The following is a 21,708-nucleotide window of genomic DNA, read 5'->3' on the forward strand; positions in this document are numbered from 1 at the left end:
ATTAATTAATGAATTAATTAGAAACATCTCAAGGATGATCAAACAGGATGCACTTGAGCTCAATTTTTAACTTCATGACAAAAGCTGTGAATACTTGTGTACATGTGATTTCTTAGTTTTTGATTTTTAATAAATTTGCTAAATCTAAAAAAAACAACAAAAAAAAAACATTTTTGTCACAGGATATTGTGTGTAGAATTGTGATGGAAAAAAGGAATTTCATCCATTTTGGAATAAGGGTGTAAGGAAATGTGGAAAAAGTGAAGCGCTGTGAATACTTTCCAGATGCACTATATGTACACACCTTTACAGAACCTGCAAATTTTACTGTACAATGCTGTTGTAATTGATACATTTTTGTACTTTTTAAATCCATAAATAAAGCAGAATACATTTGTTGCTAAATCAATGTTATCATGTTGTTTTTGAACTAATAATTTCCGTAGCATTTAAATGCAGTTGTTACACATTGAACATTCAATGAAATTTTGTTGTGTTGGTCCCATTTTGCTCAGGGTCACCACAGGAAGTTTGGCATGGGGTCACATGTTGATCTGGTTTCCCCTAACACAACTCTGGCCTCAGGTAGCCTTGAACCTGGGATATTTTTCTTAGAAGACAAGTATGCCCATTGTTTGAACCACTGTGAGGTGTTGCACAACTGGAACTACTGTGAAAGTATAATAAATTGTATGTTCATACTGCCATATTAACATATTTATACTGCATTTACACAAGGTATGCTCATCTTCTAAGTTCTGAAAAAAGAAATGTCTGTTTAGAATTGAGTCATCTATATATCAACAGGATAAAATGGATTCTGTAGTTCATTATATTTTCAGACTGTTTCACACCACACAATGGAATTGTGGCACAATTAAGCCACCATTAGTCAGTTAGGGTGCTTGCTTCCCAAACAGAATATTTCAAGGCTACTGGTACCTACTTGTATTATTATTTTTTTTTTCATATTATAACAGTTTCATACTGTAAATGTTGCAGTATTTCTGGAATGGTTTTATATATTTTTGCGATATTTTTACAGAATTATTCTGGCGACCACAGCTGCAAGTTTATTGTTTTTAAATATTATTTTTAACCATTAAAACAACAAATTTTTTATTATTTTTTACAGTGTGGTGGTTGTGTTCACATGATTAAAGTTATAAAGATTTTTTTATGTGAGTAGTATACGAGTTTTTTTTATGTGAGTAGTATACGAGTATTATAGTATAGTATAGTATTGTGTGTGTGTATATATATATATATATATATATATATATATATATATATATATATATATATATATATATATATATATATATATATATATAGATAGATAGATAGATAGATAGATAGTAGTATAGGTTGCTTAGTCTCACCTATGAACAGTACATAGGTGAGACTAAGCAACCTTTACACAAACGGCTATACCAGCACCGCAGAGAGGGCGCAAATGGACCTCAGTCTGCAGTTCATCTCCACCTGAAAGACACTAACCACACGTTTGAGGACAAGGAAGTTAAAATCTTAGCCAGAGAGAAGAAATGGTTTGAGAGAGGTGTCAAGGAAGCATTCTTTGTGAAACAGTTGAAACCCAGCCTTAACCGGGGAGGGGGTCTGAGATACGCTTTGTCGCCTGTTTACAATGGGGTACTCAGGTCAAAGCAGTTTCAGTCTTTTGTTCATGGTAATGAGTCATTCACGTCATCAGGAGAGTCATCAAGGGAGCCATTAGGAGAGGCTTCCGTCCCATCATTAGGAGGGACAGCTGCCCTGTCATTAGGAGGGTGCTAACTAGAGCAAAATAGGTGCTAATTAGAGCTATTGTTTAGTCACTAGCCTATAGCAGTCAGCCTCTCGGTAGGAGGGGTCTGGTTAGGTTTAAAAAACTCCAGCTTTTGTTGGCTTCTGTATTTTCTTCTCTACAAGAGTCAAGACAGAAGTCAGACTACCAGAGCAAGAATTTTAGCTGAGGAAGCTTCTGCGATTTGAAGCGAAACGCCCTCGCGTCAAGCAACCCAGTCCAGTCGAAGATTCAAGCTTCTCTACTATTCTGCACATGTTACAACAGTGTGGCTTCGTAGTAAAAGAGTGCGGGTACTAGACTGGCCTGCCTGCAGTCCAGACCTGTCGCCCATTGAAAAAGTGTGGCGCATTATGAAGCACAAAATATGACATCGGAGACCCCGGACTGTTGAACAACTGAAGTCGTACATCAAGCAAGAATGGGAAAGAATTCCACCTACAAAACTTCAACAATTAGTGTCCTCAGTTCCCAAATGCTTATTGAGTGTTGTTAGAAGGAAAGGTGATGTAACACAGTAGTAAACATACCACTGTCCCAGCTTTTTTGAAACATGTTGCAAGCATCCATTTCAAAATGAGAAAATATTTGCACAAAAACAATAAAGTTTATCAGTTTGAGCATTACATATCTTGTCTTTGTGGTGTATTCAATTGAATATAGGTTGAAGAGGATTTGCAAATCATTGTTTTCTGTTTTCATTTACATTTTACACAACGTCCCAACTTCATTGGACCAGAGGTGGTCAGTGTGGCATGGGAAAGGAAAGTCTGGGGTCCCCTGCTGGAGTTGTTGTCCCCGTGACCCGAACCTGGAAAAGCGGTTGAAGATGAGTGAGTGGTCTTTAAAGGATGCACTCATCTCGTAATTTCTCACCAGACTGTATTCTGCCCAGGCTCTCTTGTGTTCTGTTCATCCTTTTTGTTACTGTCTTTTTTTGACCACCGGCTTATGTCTGCTGGATATTGGACTTGTTTGCATGGTAGGACCGCTATGTTTGTTTATTTTGGTAACCTCTTGCTGTTCCCTTCTGAAAAACTGTTTCTGTACAGATGCTCACCTGTGTACTGATCACCCCAGTCTCACACTTTTTTTCATGCTCCTGTTTCATGCTCCCAACAATAATTGGACACATTCTGATCATATGCAACCATGAACACATTGCAGTCTCAGCATTCTCCTTGCTCATGGCTTCTTTAGCACCTTGAAGTGACTTATGTTGTGATTTTGTACTGTGTACATAAATAGAATTAATTGAATTATTATTATTAACCTTTAATTAACCAAATAAAACTCCATCGAGATTGAAACCTCTTTTTGGAAGGGTGAACTGGCCAAGAAAGGCAGAAACAAGTTAACAACATCAAGATAATATTAAATAAATAATATACAACCAATTCACAGTTAAAACAGTTTGGTCATAATAACAATATATAAGATAAGGCAATTTAAAATTTAAAAACACAGGCAGTGTTCAAAACACTTCCATTCACAGTCTCTTAAAATAGGGTGTAAAGCGTTCAGAGAAATCAATCCAGACAGTTTCAATTCAGATTGGAAGACATTCCAATCAGAGTGAGCAGAAAAACTAAAAGCGTTCTTTCCCGTTTCAGTGTGAACACAAGGTAAATGAAAGCACAACATGTCATTTGAGTGCAAAGCATAACGGCTTTCAGATCCCTGAAGTAAGATGGATAAATAAATTGGAACTAACCCAATAATAGCCTTGTAAACCAGAGTCATCCAATGTGTGTATCACCTGACATTCAAAGAAGGCATGCCAGCATTAGCATACTACTCACAGTGATGGGTGAGGCAGCCTATAACCAGTGATAAAGTTCAGAACACAATGGTACATCAGAGTCAAAGACTGTAAACAACTGGTTGAACCGTAATCCAGTATAGGCAAGAAGGTAGCAGTTATCAGGAGCTTTCAAGCTCCTACCGAAAAACATGATTTGTTTCTATAAAGAAGCCAAGCTTCACCCTTAATTTGGAAATTAAGTGTTTAAGATGAACTTTTAAAGAAAGCTCTGTATCAATAATTAATCCCAAATACTTGTAACTGCTGACTAGCTCAAGAGTTTTTACCTCGGACAGTTTTAATGAACGGTATATTTTCCAAGGAAACAGGTGACTGAAAAAACAACAACATTATTTTGGATTTTTCAGCATTCAAGACGGGTTTGAATTTCTCCACATGACACTGCATGATGTTAAAAGCAGACTGAAAAAATTCAAATGCCTGTGTAATTGAGTTTGAACAACAATATATTATAGTATCATCTGCATAAAGATGATAGCAGGCATTTGATAGAATTTAACACAAATCAAGGTTATTGTACTTCATTAGAATAATTTTGCATTCTTAAATTATTTGAGTTATCTAAAATTAAAGGGTTCAAGGCAATCTGTTTTCCCAAATCATCTGAGTTGCACTAACTCATCAGGTTTTACAGCTTTGGAATAAATTATTCTGATGCTTTCCTGCTGGTGAAGGCCATAAGAGTTGGCTGTTATTGTGTCTGTGGAGGTTTATCTCTCGCTGAGTGCCTTTCCAGTTAACTTACACTCATGAGAAAATGTTTGGGGACCCTTAAGATTTACAAGTTTGACAGTTAATGACATCAAAAAGAAAAGAACAGTATGCAATGTTAAAAAAAATGGAGTGACTGACCATAAAAGATTGAGACTAGTGAGGGAAGCCACCAAACCAGTCGTGATGAATCTGAAGGAGATGTAGGCTTCTGTGGCTGTGATTGGAGAAAGTAGCACAGTGCAACATTTGTCTGTTGGATCACCAGTGACAACTTCATGCTGGAGTGGAGCAAAGATGGATTTTCATACAAGAAAACATGTCTCTCATGTACCTTTGGGCAAACTGTAACTGAATTTTCAACTCTTCTTCTAAAGAAAGTTTTTTTTTCTATAATCCATGAATGTCATGGATGTGTCACTGTTGATACAACAGTCAAAACTTGTACTATGCACAAATACTCCAATCCCAGCCACAGAATGCTATAACTCCTTTAGAGTCCCCGTGGGTCTCTGTGGCTTCCCTCACTACAGTCTCCTACTTGCAGGGTCACTAAATCCAAGACATATTTAATGACTTGAATGAATTCATATACCCACCCCACCCCACTCCCCACCCCCCAACATGTTAAAAAAAACCTGGCTGTAAAAGTGATGGTTTATTTGTGTTATACATCATTTAAGCTTTAATATTTTCATTTAATTTATGCCATTATATAGAGATAAGTTTTTAATGTGAGTTTAAAGGGCATGATTTTTTTTTAAATGTCTAAAGAAGCCTTTTTAATTTGACGTCATAAAAACATTTTTACATGACTGTAGTTGTTTGAATTATCCAGTAAATCCGTTTGTTCCGTTTTCTTTCTGACTGGCTGCACTGTCAAAAATGTGGTAGTTTGCACACAGAGGTTAGTTGTCAAGGACTCAGATGGAAAGATAACCTGAAATGTGAAGTGGCTGCAATAAAGGGCAAAGCATGTGCGCACTGCTGCCGGTGAACAGGGCTCTCCAACGCGCCCTGTGCCCAGGAGGGGAGGGGAGGAGAGGGTGGCAGAGGAGAGAGGGAGGGAGGGAGGGAAGGAGAGAAGGAGAGGAGGGCAGGACTGGCAGGGGTGCGGTCTTAAGTGGCAACAGATCGTTTTGGATCACTCAGATCCCTTCAATTCAGCTGGAAAGCTGCAGCTTATTGCATATGGAGAGAATCCTTCGGTCCAAAGAGGGCACCCAGAAAACAGCAGGAGGAACAGAGGAAAAGAGGGAGAGAGGGAGGGAGGGAGAGAGAAGTGGGAGAAACCACAACATTGCAACTTGGATATCAGCAACCGCTCTCTCTCTCTTTAACTCTCAACCACCAGATCGACTTTGAACCTGTTTGTTTAAATACTCGGACTTTACAGCTGCAGCGCTGACTGTCGCTTGTGTCTGGCGAAGGGAACGGAGAACTCACTTTGGAGTCCCTATAAAGGTCTTGGTGGTTCCTGGAGCGCAGGACGTGGTCTAAATGAGCCCCTCTGATCCGAAGTTTACGCACGACATGTTGTCACGGACGATGGGGTCGGGAAGTGAACCGGGGAGGCACTGAGAACATCTCTGTCCCCCGGGAGAGTCCTCCCTCCCCCTCCTTCTCCCGGGCCATGCGGATCTCCTTCCTCCTTCTCACCGCCTCTCTGTGTGCCTCGGTCCTCCTCTTCACACCTGCCTCGGAGGGCTGCGGGCCGGGGAGGGGGTACGGCAAGAGGCGCCTCCCGAAGAAGCTCACCCCGCTCGCCTACAAGCAATTCAGCCCGAACGTGGCCGAGAAGACGCTCGGAGCCAGCGGGCGGCCCGAGGGCAAAATCACGCGCAATTCCGAGCGCTTCAAAGAACTGACGCCCAACTACAACACAGACATTATCTTCAAGGATGAGGAGAACACGGGCGCCGACAGACTCATGACTCAGGTGAGAAGAGCAAACAAGGCTTTTCAAAGCTCTTTTGTAGCCAGCTGATCGCACTTTGAAGACTCACCTCCAGGAATCGGGACGCGCGCCTCTTCTTTTCCTAGTCCTTCTTTGGCATCTGCGCGCAGCGGAGCAGCAGAATGGATTGAATTACTTTAGCAGGACAAGCCGCGGTGTCTGCTGAATGTTTGCCGTCAGTTCAATGTTTAAACCCACAAGTCATTGATTTCATTGACTGTCTGCGCGTTGGATCGCTGCTACCTGACGGCAGCCGCCGCTGCTTCCTGGAGGCGCGCAAAACTCTGGATTAACGCTTGAATCAGACAGAAAACCAACTGGCAATGAAATCAGAATCACGTAATATTAGTGTTAAACGACAGGTTTACCGTTTGCCGTCTTTAAGGTGCAGGTTTACCAAATTACGCACAATTTACGCACGGCGTCCAAAGCCATTCATTAATTGAAGGAAAGATTTTCAGCACAACTTCCATGATACCTGTTTATTTATACCATTTAAATAATTTCATTTGAGCAAATTGATTCCCACTGCTCATTCATCCTGCTGCTGTGGAGGACTGTTAAATCCTCGCAAGCGAAACACGAATGGCTTGTCAGTGAGTGATTTGACCTGCTGGTTTGACCTCACTTGCCATGTTTGCATGCGTAACCGTGTGTTTAAAGTTTACACTGATCTTATGTCCTCATCACATTTCTGTCCATATCCTCCTTCTGACCCTTTCCACAATCACTCTTCCTCTGCCTCACACATAAATGTTCTGATCTGAAGTCTCTGTCCACACAGTGACCTCTGCTTGGTGTCTTTCTATTCTGCCTCCACTTTTTTGTCTCTGGAGTTACATCTGCCAAACCTTTACTAACAACTTCCTTTCCCGTCCTCAGCGTTGTAAAGACAAGTTAAACTCTCTGGCCATCTCTGTGATGAACATGTGGCCGGGTGTTAAACTAAGAGTGACTGAGGGCTGGGACGAGGACGGTCACCACTCAGAGGACTCACTGCACTACGAGGGACGAGCCGTCGACATCACCACCTCAGACAGGTTAGCAAAGAAGCAGATCATGATGCCTAAAAGTTATGTGGACAAAAAACATACAGACAGGCAACAAGTTAATGAGTTAGTTTTGTAATGAGTCATGCAAATAATCATTATTTCACATGTATCAAATAGCAAAATTCTCCCCAAATTGGAACAGTTTGTTCATCCATTATTTAAGATTTGTGGAAATACTACAGTTTTAGCCAAACATAAGAATAGTTTGTGCATGTTTGAAAAAAAAAATCAATTTGGGAGAAGATCTAATTGAATTAAACAGAAGTGACCTGAATATGGTTTTTCACAGGATCTAATTTTTCTCAACACTTCATGATTGTGGATTATCACGTGTCTGATCAGATTGTTATCACAGCTTAACCACACAGCAAATACACATCAGATTTGAATTTATGGCTGCATGAGTAAGTGGCCCAAATCAATACCACAAAACACTAAAAAATAAAAATAAAAAGCATTCAGTGAGCACATATATTCCAGCTCAAATTCAAAATAAAATCACACATTTTCTGGGGCGTTATCTTTCTGCTCACCAAATTTCATCAACATCCTCTCACAACGTTCTGAGATAAATGTTGCTATGTGACAGATATTCTTCTGGATTTCACTTCCAGAACATATTCTGGATCACCACCAAAACTGAATCACTTATGTCCTGGACCATTATCCATCTGCTCAACTAAATTGCTTGAAATCCTTTCATGCTTTTTGAGATATCCTGCTAAGAGACAACCAGACAAACGCTGGCTGAAAAACTTGATCTTCTTGATAGGAGGTAAGAATCCTACATTTGCAACAATCGGAACAGAGCAGATCTGTACTGGGTGTTCCCACAGCAGCCATGTTGCCAGATATTTGATACAAATCAGATCAAGGACTGCAAATGCCAGTGGCCCAAATGTGACACAGAACTTGACAGGTTCACGCTGCACCAGTGGGAGTGGGTGGGGCCAAGGGTGTTCAGATACTTTCAAGTTCAGCTGCTACAGTGAAACAAGTGAACCAAGACTTGCTGATTTGTTTGTTGTTCTCCCTCACAGGGACAGAAACAAGTATGCAATGTTGGCACGGTTGGCTGTAGAAGCCGGATTTGACTGGGTCTACTACGAGTCCAAAGCTCACATTCACTGCAGTGTGAAGTCAGGTAAGAGATGGAAATGTGATGGATGTTGGATGGTACATCTGTGAATGTGTGTGGGTGTGTGTGTGTTTGTTTGAGAGTGCTGATCTGCGTAACACGAATGACTTTTGTACTTGACGTCTTTGTCATTTTGCTCACTGTTTAGTTTAACAAACTGTGTCGGTCTCTGTGCAAAGTATTCTCATGAAGCGGGTTGTATGGTGTCTAATGAAAAATTATGGACAATATTTTATCCATAATCCTACAGACATCAATCTGTGCGCATGCAGCAGGCTGTTGTCCCTCAGCTTTAGAACCCAGGATTAGGTTTATGGTTATAAGAAGAATAAGAACGATGCACAGCACATTTATATTGCTGTGCATCTACACACAGCAATATAAATGTGCAAGTATATATACATGCATCTGCTGTGGCATTTTTGAATATGTACCAATCAATCACAAATATTTTGGTGATTGATATACACTCATTGGCCACTTTATTAGGTACACCTTGCTAGTACTGGGCTGGATACCCTTTCTTTACCTCCGCCAAGGAGGTTATGTTTTCAGTCACGTCTGTTTGTTTGTTGGTTGGTTGGATTGTTAGCAGGATTACTCAAAAAATCCTCAATGGATTTCAATGAAATTTTTACCAGGGGTGTATCTTGGCCTAACTTAGAAGTCATTCAATTTTGGTAATGATCTGGAACATGATCCGGATCCAGTAATTTTTTAAGGATTCTTTATCATTGCAGGATAGGGCCAATTTCAACATTTTTGCATCTAACTTCATGAAGATGGATCACAAAGGCTGAACAAAAATTAAGTTATGACACAACAATAATTTTTTAGAATTTGTTTCTACTCTTTGAATAAACTTGTTATTAGAAAATAAAAAAAAACTTGAGTAGTTCATGCAGTTTCTCTTTATACATAAATACATTTGCTGAAGATCAAATGGTTTGACCCTCTGGGGCCGATGCTGTCATATACGATGGCTGAGACCAAGCTTTACTAAATTATAAATAACTTTTTAATGATATGAGATAGAAACTTACTTTTTTTTTTTGCTGAAAAGGTAACTCTGCGGACGTTCAAGCCTCCGTCCAACATCTTTGTACTCCTCATAGAAGCTGTGTGATGACATGAGCAACGTGAGTGTCCAATCAGAATTGGTTCACCGTCACATGGTTTTCCAAAATCCAATCGTAGGGCAGATTCACCTCACGTGGCACACCAAAGATTGTTTTAGGAGTGATGTGTTACTAGTTTATTATAGTTTGTTGTGTGTTTTGAATAAATGTGCATGGAAAATAATTACCGCTTTACTTTTTCCTTTCTTATTTCTGATTGTAAACCATTATTACACTTATAAAACACAACTATAGCATATACATTTTGAAAGTACAGGTTGTCCTCAAAAAAAAAGACATAAAACTTGATTGTGGGATGCAGGGAGAGCTGTTAATAGCAATAATAAAACATTTATGCCAGGTGAGTGAACTGTCCAAAAAATGCCCTCGGATCCCAGAGGGTTAACTACTGAATCTGAAACATTAAGGTAAATGCGTGAAACGACGTGGAATAAGTCTCTTTGCCAAAGGGTATTCCATGTGACATCAGTGACCCTATGGCCTTTGCGGAGGTTTGCGCTGTCCGAGTGCTTCTAGTTTAGAACTGCTTTCATTTTTTTGTGGCATAGAGTCAACAAGGTGTTGGAAACATTCGTCAGAGATGTTGGTCCGTAGCATCATGCAGTCGACCATTCAATCAATCTGCCTGTTCTCCTCTGACCTCTTACATCAACAACACATTTTGTCCACACAACTGCCACTCACAGGATATCTTCCTTTTTTGGCCGTTCTCTGTAAACCCTAAAGATGGTCATGCGTGAAAATCCCAGCAGATCAGCAGTTTCTGAAATACTCAGACCAGCCTGTCTGGCACCAACAAGCATGCCACGTTCAAAGTCACTTTCCTCCCCATTCTGATGCTTGGTTTGAACTTCAAATTCACCAAATCGTCTTCGCCACTTCTAGATGCCTAAATGCTTTGAGTTGCTGCCATGTGATTGGCTGATTAACTGTTTGTGTTTACAAGCATTTGAACAAGTGTACCTAATAAAGTGACCAGTGGGTGAGTGTATGCTTTAGATCATTCATGTTGTCTTATTGGTTGTTGAGATGTACAAAAAAGGTGTTCTGAGAACTATGTTTTCCTTGGCTGAACTACTCTAAAATTTAATCACCTGGAGATATAGACCCAAGTAATATTCCCACCAAGATTGAAGGAAATCCATCCAGCCGTTTTTCACGCTGCTCAAGGTAACAACAATAAGTTGGATACAATATCCCCCAGTTTTTTATTTTCGTGATCACAGTCTCCTTTTGAGAGTTCATTCATAATACTCGCCTACTCCAATTAAGGATCATGGTTGGGGGGGGGGGGGGGGGGGGTTATGCAAGCAGACATGATTTTAGGCACTGATAATGTTTTTTGTTATTTTCCATGCCTACATCAACATATTGGTGATAAATCATAAAAATGTGCTCAACATGCAGAATTTCAACTTTAATTAGAGTATTTGGGAATTATACTTTTTCTTTCTTTCTTTCTTTAAGAAAGCAACATTAACTGAAGGCGACACAGTTTGTTAAATGTTTTCCTTGTCAGTTGATGCGCAGTGAGTCAGTCAGAAAGTTTTGTACATGCTCAAAACTTTACTTGTATGAAGTGCCTTGAGGCAACTTTGTTGTGATTTGGTGCTATATAAATGAAAATAAATTGTAATTGACACAATCACAATTTAAATTTTGTTTTTTGTTGTTGTTGTTTACTTTGTTTTTTTTTTTTTTTGCTTGGTTGCAAACCTTTTTAAAGTCACAGATTATGTGACGTGTGAAAATCACAGATATGTCTCAACATTTGTTTTCTTCTCCGGTTCTACCAGGCTTCCTCTGTAGCTGTTGATATACTTGTTCTTTGGACATTCTTTTCTTCAGTTTTGCCTTCAGCAAATGAAATTCATGTTCAAGTTAGATTTTTGATGTGATGCACCATGAAGAACTATAATTGGTGATACAACAAGGAAAAGTTGCACTATCCCCAGTTTCTCCACTCACTTCCACAGAAGCCTATAACTCCTGGTTCTGTTGGTCCCTTCCCTCAGCAGTCCCCTTCTTGCTTGGTCATTCTTTTTTTTTTTAAACCGCCTATTCCAGACAGATTTATCACTCAGTACCATGCCGTTCATTTCTTAACAATTCATGTAAATAAAGTCCAGAACATATTCAGAGACTTGGAAATGTTCATGTATTCACCTACTGACTTGTCCAAAGAAAACTACCTGTAAATGTGGATAATGAGTTGAGCTACCAATATGTAGATCTTGGTTTGATTCCTGGTCACACTACCTGTCTGTGATCTGAGACAAGACACTTCATCTGCATTGTCTCAGTCCACCCAGATGTAAATGGGTACCAGCCTCAGCTGGAGTAGTAACCTGTTTTGGACTAGCGTTCCATCCCGGGAGAGACTGGTGAATGTGGAATCTGGGGATAAGCACCGGCACCAATGGACCTCAGGTCCTATATAGGACTTACTTCAATTACTTATGACCTTTGAAACTGGAGGGACTGTGTATAAAATGGACATAATTTATAAATGTGATATTTTTGTTCCGCCACTTGAATTGAAAGTAAAAGTCTACACTCCAAGAAGATCTCCATTTTTTGATTCCAGCGCCAATGTGCTGGTGGACAGCAATGCATCATAGATTGTGCAACCGTCCAAATATTTACGGACCTGAGTGGAGGCGTTAGGTTGTCCATGTCAGGCTATTTAGCATCCCCAGTTGATGACATCAACTCCATATAATAACTTTGAATAAACCTAAATTAAAAAATGAAGTAACTTCCTTGATTGGACCCAACCTCCCTTGGTTTGGGTCTGTGACACACGTCTGTGTTCTCCACAAATCACGAAGTTGCTGCGGATGTAAAGTGAAACAATAGTTTGACCTCTTCCACCTCAAGCTATTCTGACTTTTGAGTCATTTTAGAAATCCATTTACCTATGTCTGGCACCGCCAGTTATTTGATGCCAAATTACATTCGAGCAGTTGGTCTCGGCTGTAAGATGATTAACTCCCTCCTTGTTTCGCCGTTGCTTTTCCTCTACTGGGTTTCTCTCAGATCTCTTATCGGGTCTTATCACCTCCCAGTCACAGCTTTCAGGCTTACAGACACACACACCTTGAATAAATATTTGGCTTCTTTAAGACTGCCTTAAGACACCCACACATACTGCTGTTAGGCAAAAATTCTTCTATTGTGTTCTATTCACTGTATTTACATTCCAGCTTATTCTTTCCATGCCTGCTCATTCTATAAGGTCCATTATTCATTTCTGAGATCCGACCTGGTATACAGGGTGCGTTTTCACGTGTGTGGATCCACCAGGGAATGGGAATGTGACCGTACAACACTCTGCTGTAATCCCATTCCTCAGGTCTGTGTACTTTCCTGTCTGTGTGACCCCGGGGCGTGCTCGGACTGCAGTGATACAATCAGCTGGTTATCCATTAGCTCCTGCTGACTACCTCTTCTTACCACCTTGTCTCAAGGCTTCTTAAAGAGCCACATTATTTTAAAATCAAGTGCACATCCTGTGAATGAGTCACCGAGGTCCAGTGAATCACAAACATTCATATTTCAGTTGTTTTGTTGTCGTATTGCTCACGTCATTTTGATGTCACCATGCCCAAGTGGTTTTACAAAATCACTAGATACTATAGTTGGACTTTCCAAAGGAACGTGGAGGAGTAAACTGTCCCTTTATCTGAGAAATAGCAGAAGGAGGGCTGCTTTTTTCTCCTATTTTAGTATTGTTAGTCCTTAAATCACATTCCAGTGACCTTCCAGTGATAAGCCTTACAAGAAATGTAACACTACTTCCTTTGGAGACTATACTTAACAAAAATATAAGTGCAACACTTTCTTTTTTGCTGCCAAGTTTGAAGACTTCTTCTTCTGTTGACACAAAATATTTATTTTTCATGAATTTTGCTCACAAATTTGTTAAAATCCGCCTTAATGGGCACCACCGTTTTGCCAAAATAATCCATCCACCTTGCAGGTGTGGTATGTGAAAATGCTGAAAAAACACCAAGATTATTGCACAAATGTGCCTTTAACAACTGAGAATAAAAGGTCGCTTGAAAATGTGCAGTCACTCTTGAAAAAAGATGAAGAAGCCAGATGTCCTGGGCTGGCATGGTTACACATGGTCTCTGCACTGGTGGCACTGGTTTGAAACACCTTTGGTGGTGTCATATGTATAGTGAAATCTACATTTAGTTAGCGGGTAACAGCTCTGACGGGCATTCCTGCAGTCAGCATCCTAATAAACTTGTGTCATCTGTGTATTGTGTAATAAAAGCATGCACACACACACACACACACACACACACACACACACATATATATATATATATATATATATATATATATATATATATATATATATATATATATATATATATATTGGGCTATAACAGTTATTATGACCAATCCAATTCACTGTTGTGCAATAGTCATGCTGTTTAATCAGCATTGTGGTTATCTTGGATTATCTTGGCAGAGTTAAAGTGCTTACTGGCGTTAAGTCAAGTCTGGGAGCATGTGCTGGTGGTGTGCTGTGTTGCAAAAACAACATCACAGAACCACCTTGGGTATTGGATGGCAACCACCTACATCTTTAAATTAACCATCTATCTGTCGCAGCTAGGTGAAACGTGGGCATCCCTTTGGCCACCTGCTGGTGTCCACAGCATTTAGGCACCTGCATCGGAGAAATGGACCACATGGCCATAATGACGTAGCTGACGTTCCCTCACAATGCAAGTGATACTCCTTATTGCAGCGGTACTCAAGGATCCTCCAAAGAGACCTAGTACTAAAGATATCCAGTCACCGCCTTAGGTCACTGGTTAGCGTCCAAGTCTCAGAACCACACAACAAGACAGGCAGCACCAGGGCTCTTAAGACTTGGACCTTCCTTCGCCTGCAAAGATATCAGTGTCACCAAACACCTCTGTGATAGGGAGGTGATGGTCTAGTGGTTAAGCGTTGGGCTTAAAACCAGAGGATCCTCAGTTTAAACCCCAGCCTGAACGGAAAATCACAAAGGACCCTTGGGCAAGGTCCTTAATCTCCAAATTGCTCCCGGTGTGTAATGAACTCCTTGCATGGCAGGACCCTGACATCAGTGTGTTTGTGTGAATGGCTGAATGTGAGGCATAATTGTAAAGCGCTTTGAGAGTCTGATGCAGATGGAAACATGCTATATAAATGAAGTCCATTTACTATTTATTCATAAAATACAGACCTTTTGGTGTATCACTGCCTGGTCAACAAAGCTGTGGAAGTTTATTTACTTACTTTAGTCATGATTTTATTCTAATGCTAGCTATATTTTCATGTTTTACTTATTTTCATTGCAGTGAACTAAAGAGTAGAAACCAGTTAAATTTCTCCAGCAGAATCTTCCATTGTGTTGTTTTTACTTCTGTAGTGTTGTGTGACCTTGAGAAGCATTCAACCTTTGCGTGAATCGTTTAAATTTGCAGCAAATATGTCATCAAATTGAACTGTAACATGTGCTGTTAGTTATGTTTGGAGGCATTTTTCACTTTGAAACATTTTTTTAATGCAACTACCTGTTTCACATTGATACAGGTGCTTTTGTATTTGGAAATGGTTTCTGCATTTGTTGGCCCCTACTGGCCACCATACTTTTGTGTGCATGGAACAAATCTTTAAAAAGTACTGGCATCAGTGTTGATTCACTAAAATGCATATTAACACATAGTTGCAAAGCAAAAGAGGATTGTCTTATGAATGCACGTGACTCTGGGTGTGAGGTGGTTCCACAGAGGGAAGCAGAAAAGACAAACTTTGAACACTTGTCCCGTAATATATGTTAACAATCCACCTCTGAGATAAAGTTGTCCTTGAGTCAGTGTCAAAGTCTCATCAATGGCCTAGATTTACTTGTAGACTTGCCCTGGGGAAGATTTTTCTTGTGCTCTGACTTGTCAGTTCAGTCCTTCTTGACACTTATAGGGGTCATATTGTGCAAAATCTGTTTTGTCAACCTTTAACATCTACATATAGTTTGGGTTTTGTGTTAATTAGCCACAATGTCACAAAATTCTGTGGCTGTGTTTGTGGAAATTCTCTTACCACAAGCCATATTTAGCCCTGAAATGGCTCGTTTTAGACTTCTGTGACGTACGTTGCAGAGGTCCATATCTGGAGTACTTACTGCCTGCTCTGTGAGTCATTCTGTGCTCAGCGTGACACGTAGACAGTGACTCTGTAAGAAGGAAAGAGATGCCCCTTCTGTGAGGGCGTGGCCACCAGTAGTTCTTTTCCATTTAAAGCAACAGGCACAGAAAGACGCTTTCTTAGAGATCTGATGATTTCATTACATTTTTTTAATGCACGTTTCGGTGTATGTGAGGTGCTGAATATCTATTATATTATATATTTATAATATAATATTAGATATTATGTTATATATTATATATTTGTTGTGATCTGGAGCTATATAAATGAAATAAATTAAAATTTAATTGAAAAAGTGTAAAAAAAAAACAGTAAAAAACAAACTGGACGCTACACCATCGTCTCCCTTAGATGGGCGGATGCTAGGAGGCATATACTGTGTATATATATATATATATATATATATAGAGAGAGAGAGAGAGAGAGAGAGAGAGATAGATAGATACAGTGGGGCAAAAAAGTATTTAGTCAGTCCCTCAGTCCCTGATTGTGCAAGTTCTCCTACTTAGAAAGATGAGAGAGGTCTGTAATTTTCAACATAGGTAAACTTCAATTATGAGAGACAAAATGAGAAAAAAAATTCAGAAAATCACATTGTAGGATTTTTAAAGAATTTATTTGTAAATTATGGTGGAAAATAAGTACTTGGTCAACCACAAACAAGCAAGATTTCTGGCTCTCACAGACCTGTAACTTCTTCTTTAAGAAGCTCTTCTGTCCTCCACCTGTTACCTGTATTAATGGCATCTGTTGGAACTCGTTATCTGTATAAAAGACACCTATCCACAGCATCAAACAGTCAGACTCCAAACTCAACCATGGCCAAGACCAAAGAGCTGTCGAAGGACACCAGGAAGAAAATTGTAGACCTGCACCAGGCTGGGAAGAGTGAATCTACAGTAGTCAAGCAGGTTGGTGTGAATAAATCAACTGTGGGAGCAATTGTAAGAAAATGGAAGACATACAAGACCATTGATAATCTCCCTCCATCTGGGGCTCCACACAAGATGTCATCCCTTGGGGTCAAAATGATCATGAGACCAGTGAACAAAAATCCCAGAACTAGATGGAGGGACCTGATGAATGACCTGCAGAGAGCTGGGACCAAAGTAACAAAGGTTACACACTACGCAGAGAGGGACTCAAATCCTGCAGTGCCAGGCATGTCCCCCTGCTTAAGCCAGTACATGTCCAGGCCCATCTGAAGTTTGCCAGAGAGCATATGGATGATCCAGAAGAGGATTGGGAGAATATCATGTGGTCAGATGAAACCAAAATAGAACATTTTGGTAAAAACTCAACTCGTCGTGTTTGGAGGAAGAAGAATGCATTCCAAGAACACCATATCTACTGTGAAGCACGGGGGTGGAAACATCATGCTTTGGGGCTGTTTTTCTGCAAAGGGGTCAAGACGACTGATAGGTGTTGAGGAATGAACGGGGCCATGTATCGCTAAATTTTAAGCTAAAACCTCCTTCCATCAGTGAGAGCATTGAAGATGCAACATGGCTGGGTCTTCCAGCATGACAATGATCCCAAACACACCGCTCGGGCAACAAAGGAGTGGCTCCGTAAAAAGCATTTCAAGGTCCTGGAGTGGCCTAGCCAGTCTCCAGACCTCAACCCCATAGAAAATTTGTTGAGGGAGTTGAAAGTCCATGTTGCCGAGCAACAGCCCCAAAAATCACTGCTCTAGAGGAGATCTGCATGGAGGAATGGGCCAAAATACCAGCAGTGTGTGCAAACCTGGTGAAGACTTACAGGAAATGTTTGACCTCTGTCATTGCCAACAAAGGTTATGTTACAAAGTATTGAGTTGAACTTTTGTTATTGACCAAATACTTATTTTCACCCATAATTTACCAATAAATTATTTAAAAATCCTACAATGTGATTTCCTGGATTTTTTTTCTCATTTTGTCTCTCATAGTTGAAGTGTACCTATGGTGAAAATTACAGACCTCTCTCATCTTTCTAAGTAGGAGAACTTGCACAATCAGTGACTGACTAAATACTTTTTTGCCCCACTGTAGATAGATAGAGACATTTTTATATTAGCTATAGATATAGATATATTAGCTGTAATATTAAATGGTGTAATATGACTGCTTTAAGTGAATAAAGAAATAAAAGAAGTTGACTGGAAACAGGATATAAAAAAAGAGCAGAATTAAATTGATTACAAAATCAGCTGTGCCACACACACATACTCTTTTTGCTGAGATGTGTACACAAGTTTTACACTAATTCTATTGGGACAGTTTAAAGAAAAAGGTATGAACTACTTCAGTTTACGTCCAGGTCCAAATCACCACTTGCTTCTCTTATAACAACCACTTTTTTTTTTTTTGCCTAGTTTCAGTAAGAATTGGCTCATTGTTACTGGTCATCCTTTTAGTAATCAGTCAAACAAAAAGTCACACAAAGTCACAAACATCCTCCTTGGAAGATATAAAACAAATAGAATAAAATTAATCTTATCTATTCTGTTCCCTCTAGAACATTCTGTGGCAGCAAAAACTGGCGGCTGTTTCCCCGGCGATGCTACAGTTCTCCTCGAGGGCGGAGCTACTAAACAGATACGTGACCTTCACCCCGGCGATCGTGTCCTTGCTTCCTCATCCACAGATGGCCAGGGTCCACTTCTTTACAGCCCCGTCTTATCTTTTCTGGATCGCCAGCCCAATGTCACAAAGACCTTTTATATCATCAGAACCAACGCAGGACTAAACATTACGCTCACCGCTGCACATCTCGTCTTTGTCGCCGACTGCCCCGGTGAGTTGAGCAGGTCGAGGTCAGCAGAGGCTGCTGAAGTTCCCTTTGTAGGTTCCACACAGCGGGGCGGGCCGAGCTCTGCGGGTGTAGCAGGTTTGAGAACAGTTTTTGCCAGTGATGTTCGGCCGGGACAGTGTGTACTCGCATCGCGGGGAAAAGCAGGATCGGAATTCACCCTGTCCGTTGTGACGTATGTGGCGGTGCAAAGGAGCACCGGGTTGTTTGCCCCGCTAACCCAGCACGGGTCTATCGTGGTGAACGGTGTGCTGGCATCCTGCTACGCTGCTCTGGACATGCACCATTTGGCCCACTGGGTCATGGCCCCACTGCGATTCTTCTACAGCCTGATGGGACCTTCAGAACCACAGGTGGACGGGCTGCACTGGTACCCCAAGCTTCTGCAGAGGGTGGGGCAAAGCCTGCTGGATCCCCAACACTTCCACCCCTGGGGAATTGAGCAAGAACACAGATAGGAGGGACAGAGAGACATGTGACTGATTCATTCACCCACCAAAATCCAGGAAAAGCACAAAACACAGCGGTTGTCTGATAGACAGCTCAACAGAGAGACGAGCTTTTTTCCATGAACTGTAATCGTATTTGATGTACTTCAAACATCCTTTGCTGCGTGTGTGAAAAAGTGTATGCCAAAGAAAGAAAAAGACAGATTTAAAATATATATATATATAATATATATATATATATATATATATATATTTATTTTTTTTCAATTTGAAGTGAATAGCTTGAGATTTATGGACAGTCAAAGCCATTTTTTAACTTTCAAACACCTACAGCAGAAATAGCAAAAATCCACATTGATACTGACAAATGTTTCTTTGATACTACAAATACAAAAACATGAATGAAAAAATAATTAGCATTTTTGCAAATTTTATTATTGTTTTATTATTGGGATTATTGTTTTTCGAGGAGTGATCAGTTTCCCCTTGTAGCACCTCCCAGATCAGAAGAAGGTGCTCAAGTCTTTTTGCTCTGTATTTTAAAAAGTAAGCACAGAAGTGAAACAGTTAGATATTAACTTTAATATAGGTGCTATATTTAATTCACTGACTATATATACATTTTGAGACATACTGGAAAATTACTTAAAGAGGTTATATTGTGGAAAATATTTTTTCAAATAAATCTATATACAGATAAATATTAGTGATATTTTGCTGCTATTAAAGCACTCAGTGACTGTGCAGATAGGGTCTACCATACTACAAGCAAAATATAGGTTTGAAACAGCTTATTTAAGAATTCTGTAACATATGTTACAAAGCCCATATTGGAAGTCCTGCTCACTCAGTTCAACATACTCACTGTAAGACACGCCCACGCAGTTTGTTTTCTCTATGAAAGGAATCTAATGTGTTAAGCAGAAGGTCCTTTCTATTTAAAGCTACAGTGTGTAGGATGTAGTAGCCCAAAAGCCCTAAAGGGACATACTTATACTGCCTTTTGTGTGTTTCAACCTGTCCAGACAGCTAAAGGAAAAAAAAAAAGAGTGGTTGCTCCCCGGTAAACTGTCTACTGGTTCCTCATGAAAGCTAACAAGTTTGAGAACCCTCATTTTTGTGAAATGGAGGCGCAAAGTTATTGCATATCACAAGAGAAGACAAGGAAGCATGAATCCACATGAAGAGAAACAAATCCAAGACCAGCGATAGCATACTGTAACTTTGCAACTACTCACTCACTCATCTTAAACCGCTTATCTGGGACTGGGTCGCGTGGGCAACAGCTCCGGCAGGGGGTGCCAAACCTCCCTTTCCCAGGCCACATTTACCACCTCTGACTGGGGGATCCCGAGGTGTTCCCAGGCCAGTGTGGAGATATAATCTCTCCACCTAGTCCTGGGTCGTCCCCGGGGTCTGCTCCCAGCTGGACATGCCTGGAATACTTCCCTAGGGAGACGCCCAGTGGGCATCCTTACCAGATGCCTGAACCACCTCAGCTGGCCCCACGGATGACTGATCTTCTCACCCTATCTCTAAGGGAGACACCAGCCACCCTCCTAAGGAAGCCCATTTTGGCCACGTGTACTCACGATCTAGTTCTTTCCATCATGACCCAACCCTCATGTCCATAGGTGAGAGTAAGAACGAAGATTGACCAGTAGATCGAGAGCTTTGCCTTTTGGCTCAGCTCCCTTTTCATCACAATAGTAGGGCAGAGCGAATGCAACACCGCCCCTGCTGCGCCGATTCTCCGGTCAATCTCACGTTCCATTGTCCCCTCACTCGTGGACAAGACCCTAAGGTACTTGAACTCCTTCACTTGGGGCAAGACCTCATTCCCTACCCTGGAATGAGGGGTAGGGAACTTTGCAACTGGATGGCAATAAATCCTACACACAGTAACTTTAAAGTAACAATCACAAAACAAGTTCTTAAAAACCTGAAATTCATGGTATGCTGTTATTATTATTATTATTGTTATTATTATTATCATCATTATTGTTATTATTATTATTGTTTTTGTTATTGTTGTTATGTTTTTGGATGAATCATCTCAGTGTCAATGTGGTATTTACGGCTACGAACCTTAATGTGTTTTTAAAATATCTGGTGACTGATAACAGCTTGCTGACAAGTTGTAATATGACCCTTGGTGATAATTAAAACAAATTATCTGAGATTGTCTGTTGTTAGGATGAAAGGAATACAGCACAGGAAAGAAGGAAGGAAGGAAGGAGGGAGGGAGGGAAGGAAGGAAGCAAGGAAAGAAAAAATCAAGCAAACAAGAAAGAAACAAAGGAATCTCTTTGTACTGTCAGTACCATTGTAAGAGTTAATACTCTGTATTAAAACTGATTTCTTTGACTTAATAACACATTGGAAAACAGATGATGTCCACCAGTTTGGTGCTTGCAAAGAACAAATATGCTCATGGAGCTCCACACCTGAAGAGAATTTTATTGTTCTTTTATGAGTGTGTTATGGCAGGGAATGATTGAGCATGTGATGGACATGTGAGTATTTGACAGCTACTAATGCAGAAAGATCTGCACACTGGCCAAATGTGTCAAGCTGTTTTTTGTTTTGTTTTTTTTCCATTTATGTCATCTGATTTCATTATACATTGTTGTTTTATCAGG

The 21,708-nt window shown here is 40.3% G+C and overlaps 1 protein-coding gene across 1 annotated transcript; it reads left to right on the plus strand.

The window, feature by feature from the left end:
* The first annotated feature begins 5,976 nt into the window (after positions 1-5,976).
* LOC117525377 (indian hedgehog B protein-like) lies at positions 5,977-19,277 on the plus strand. The gene is made up of 4 exons (XM_034187226.1): positions 5,977-6,282; positions 7,183-7,340; positions 8,393-8,496; positions 18,324-19,277. Exons 1-4 carry the CDS (start codon positions 5,977-5,979, stop codon positions 19,073-19,075), a joined length of 1,320 nt encoding a protein of 439 aa, XP_034043117.1. The 3' UTR covers positions 19,076-19,277.
* Positions 19,278-21,708: the final 2,431 nt, after the last annotated feature.

Source organism: Thalassophryne amazonica, chromosome 14 (genome assembly GCF_902500255.1).
Source record: "Thalassophryne amazonica chromosome 14, fThaAma1.1, whole genome shotgun sequence".
NCBI lineage: Eukaryota > Metazoa > Chordata > Actinopteri > Batrachoidiformes > Batrachoididae > Thalassophryne > Thalassophryne amazonica.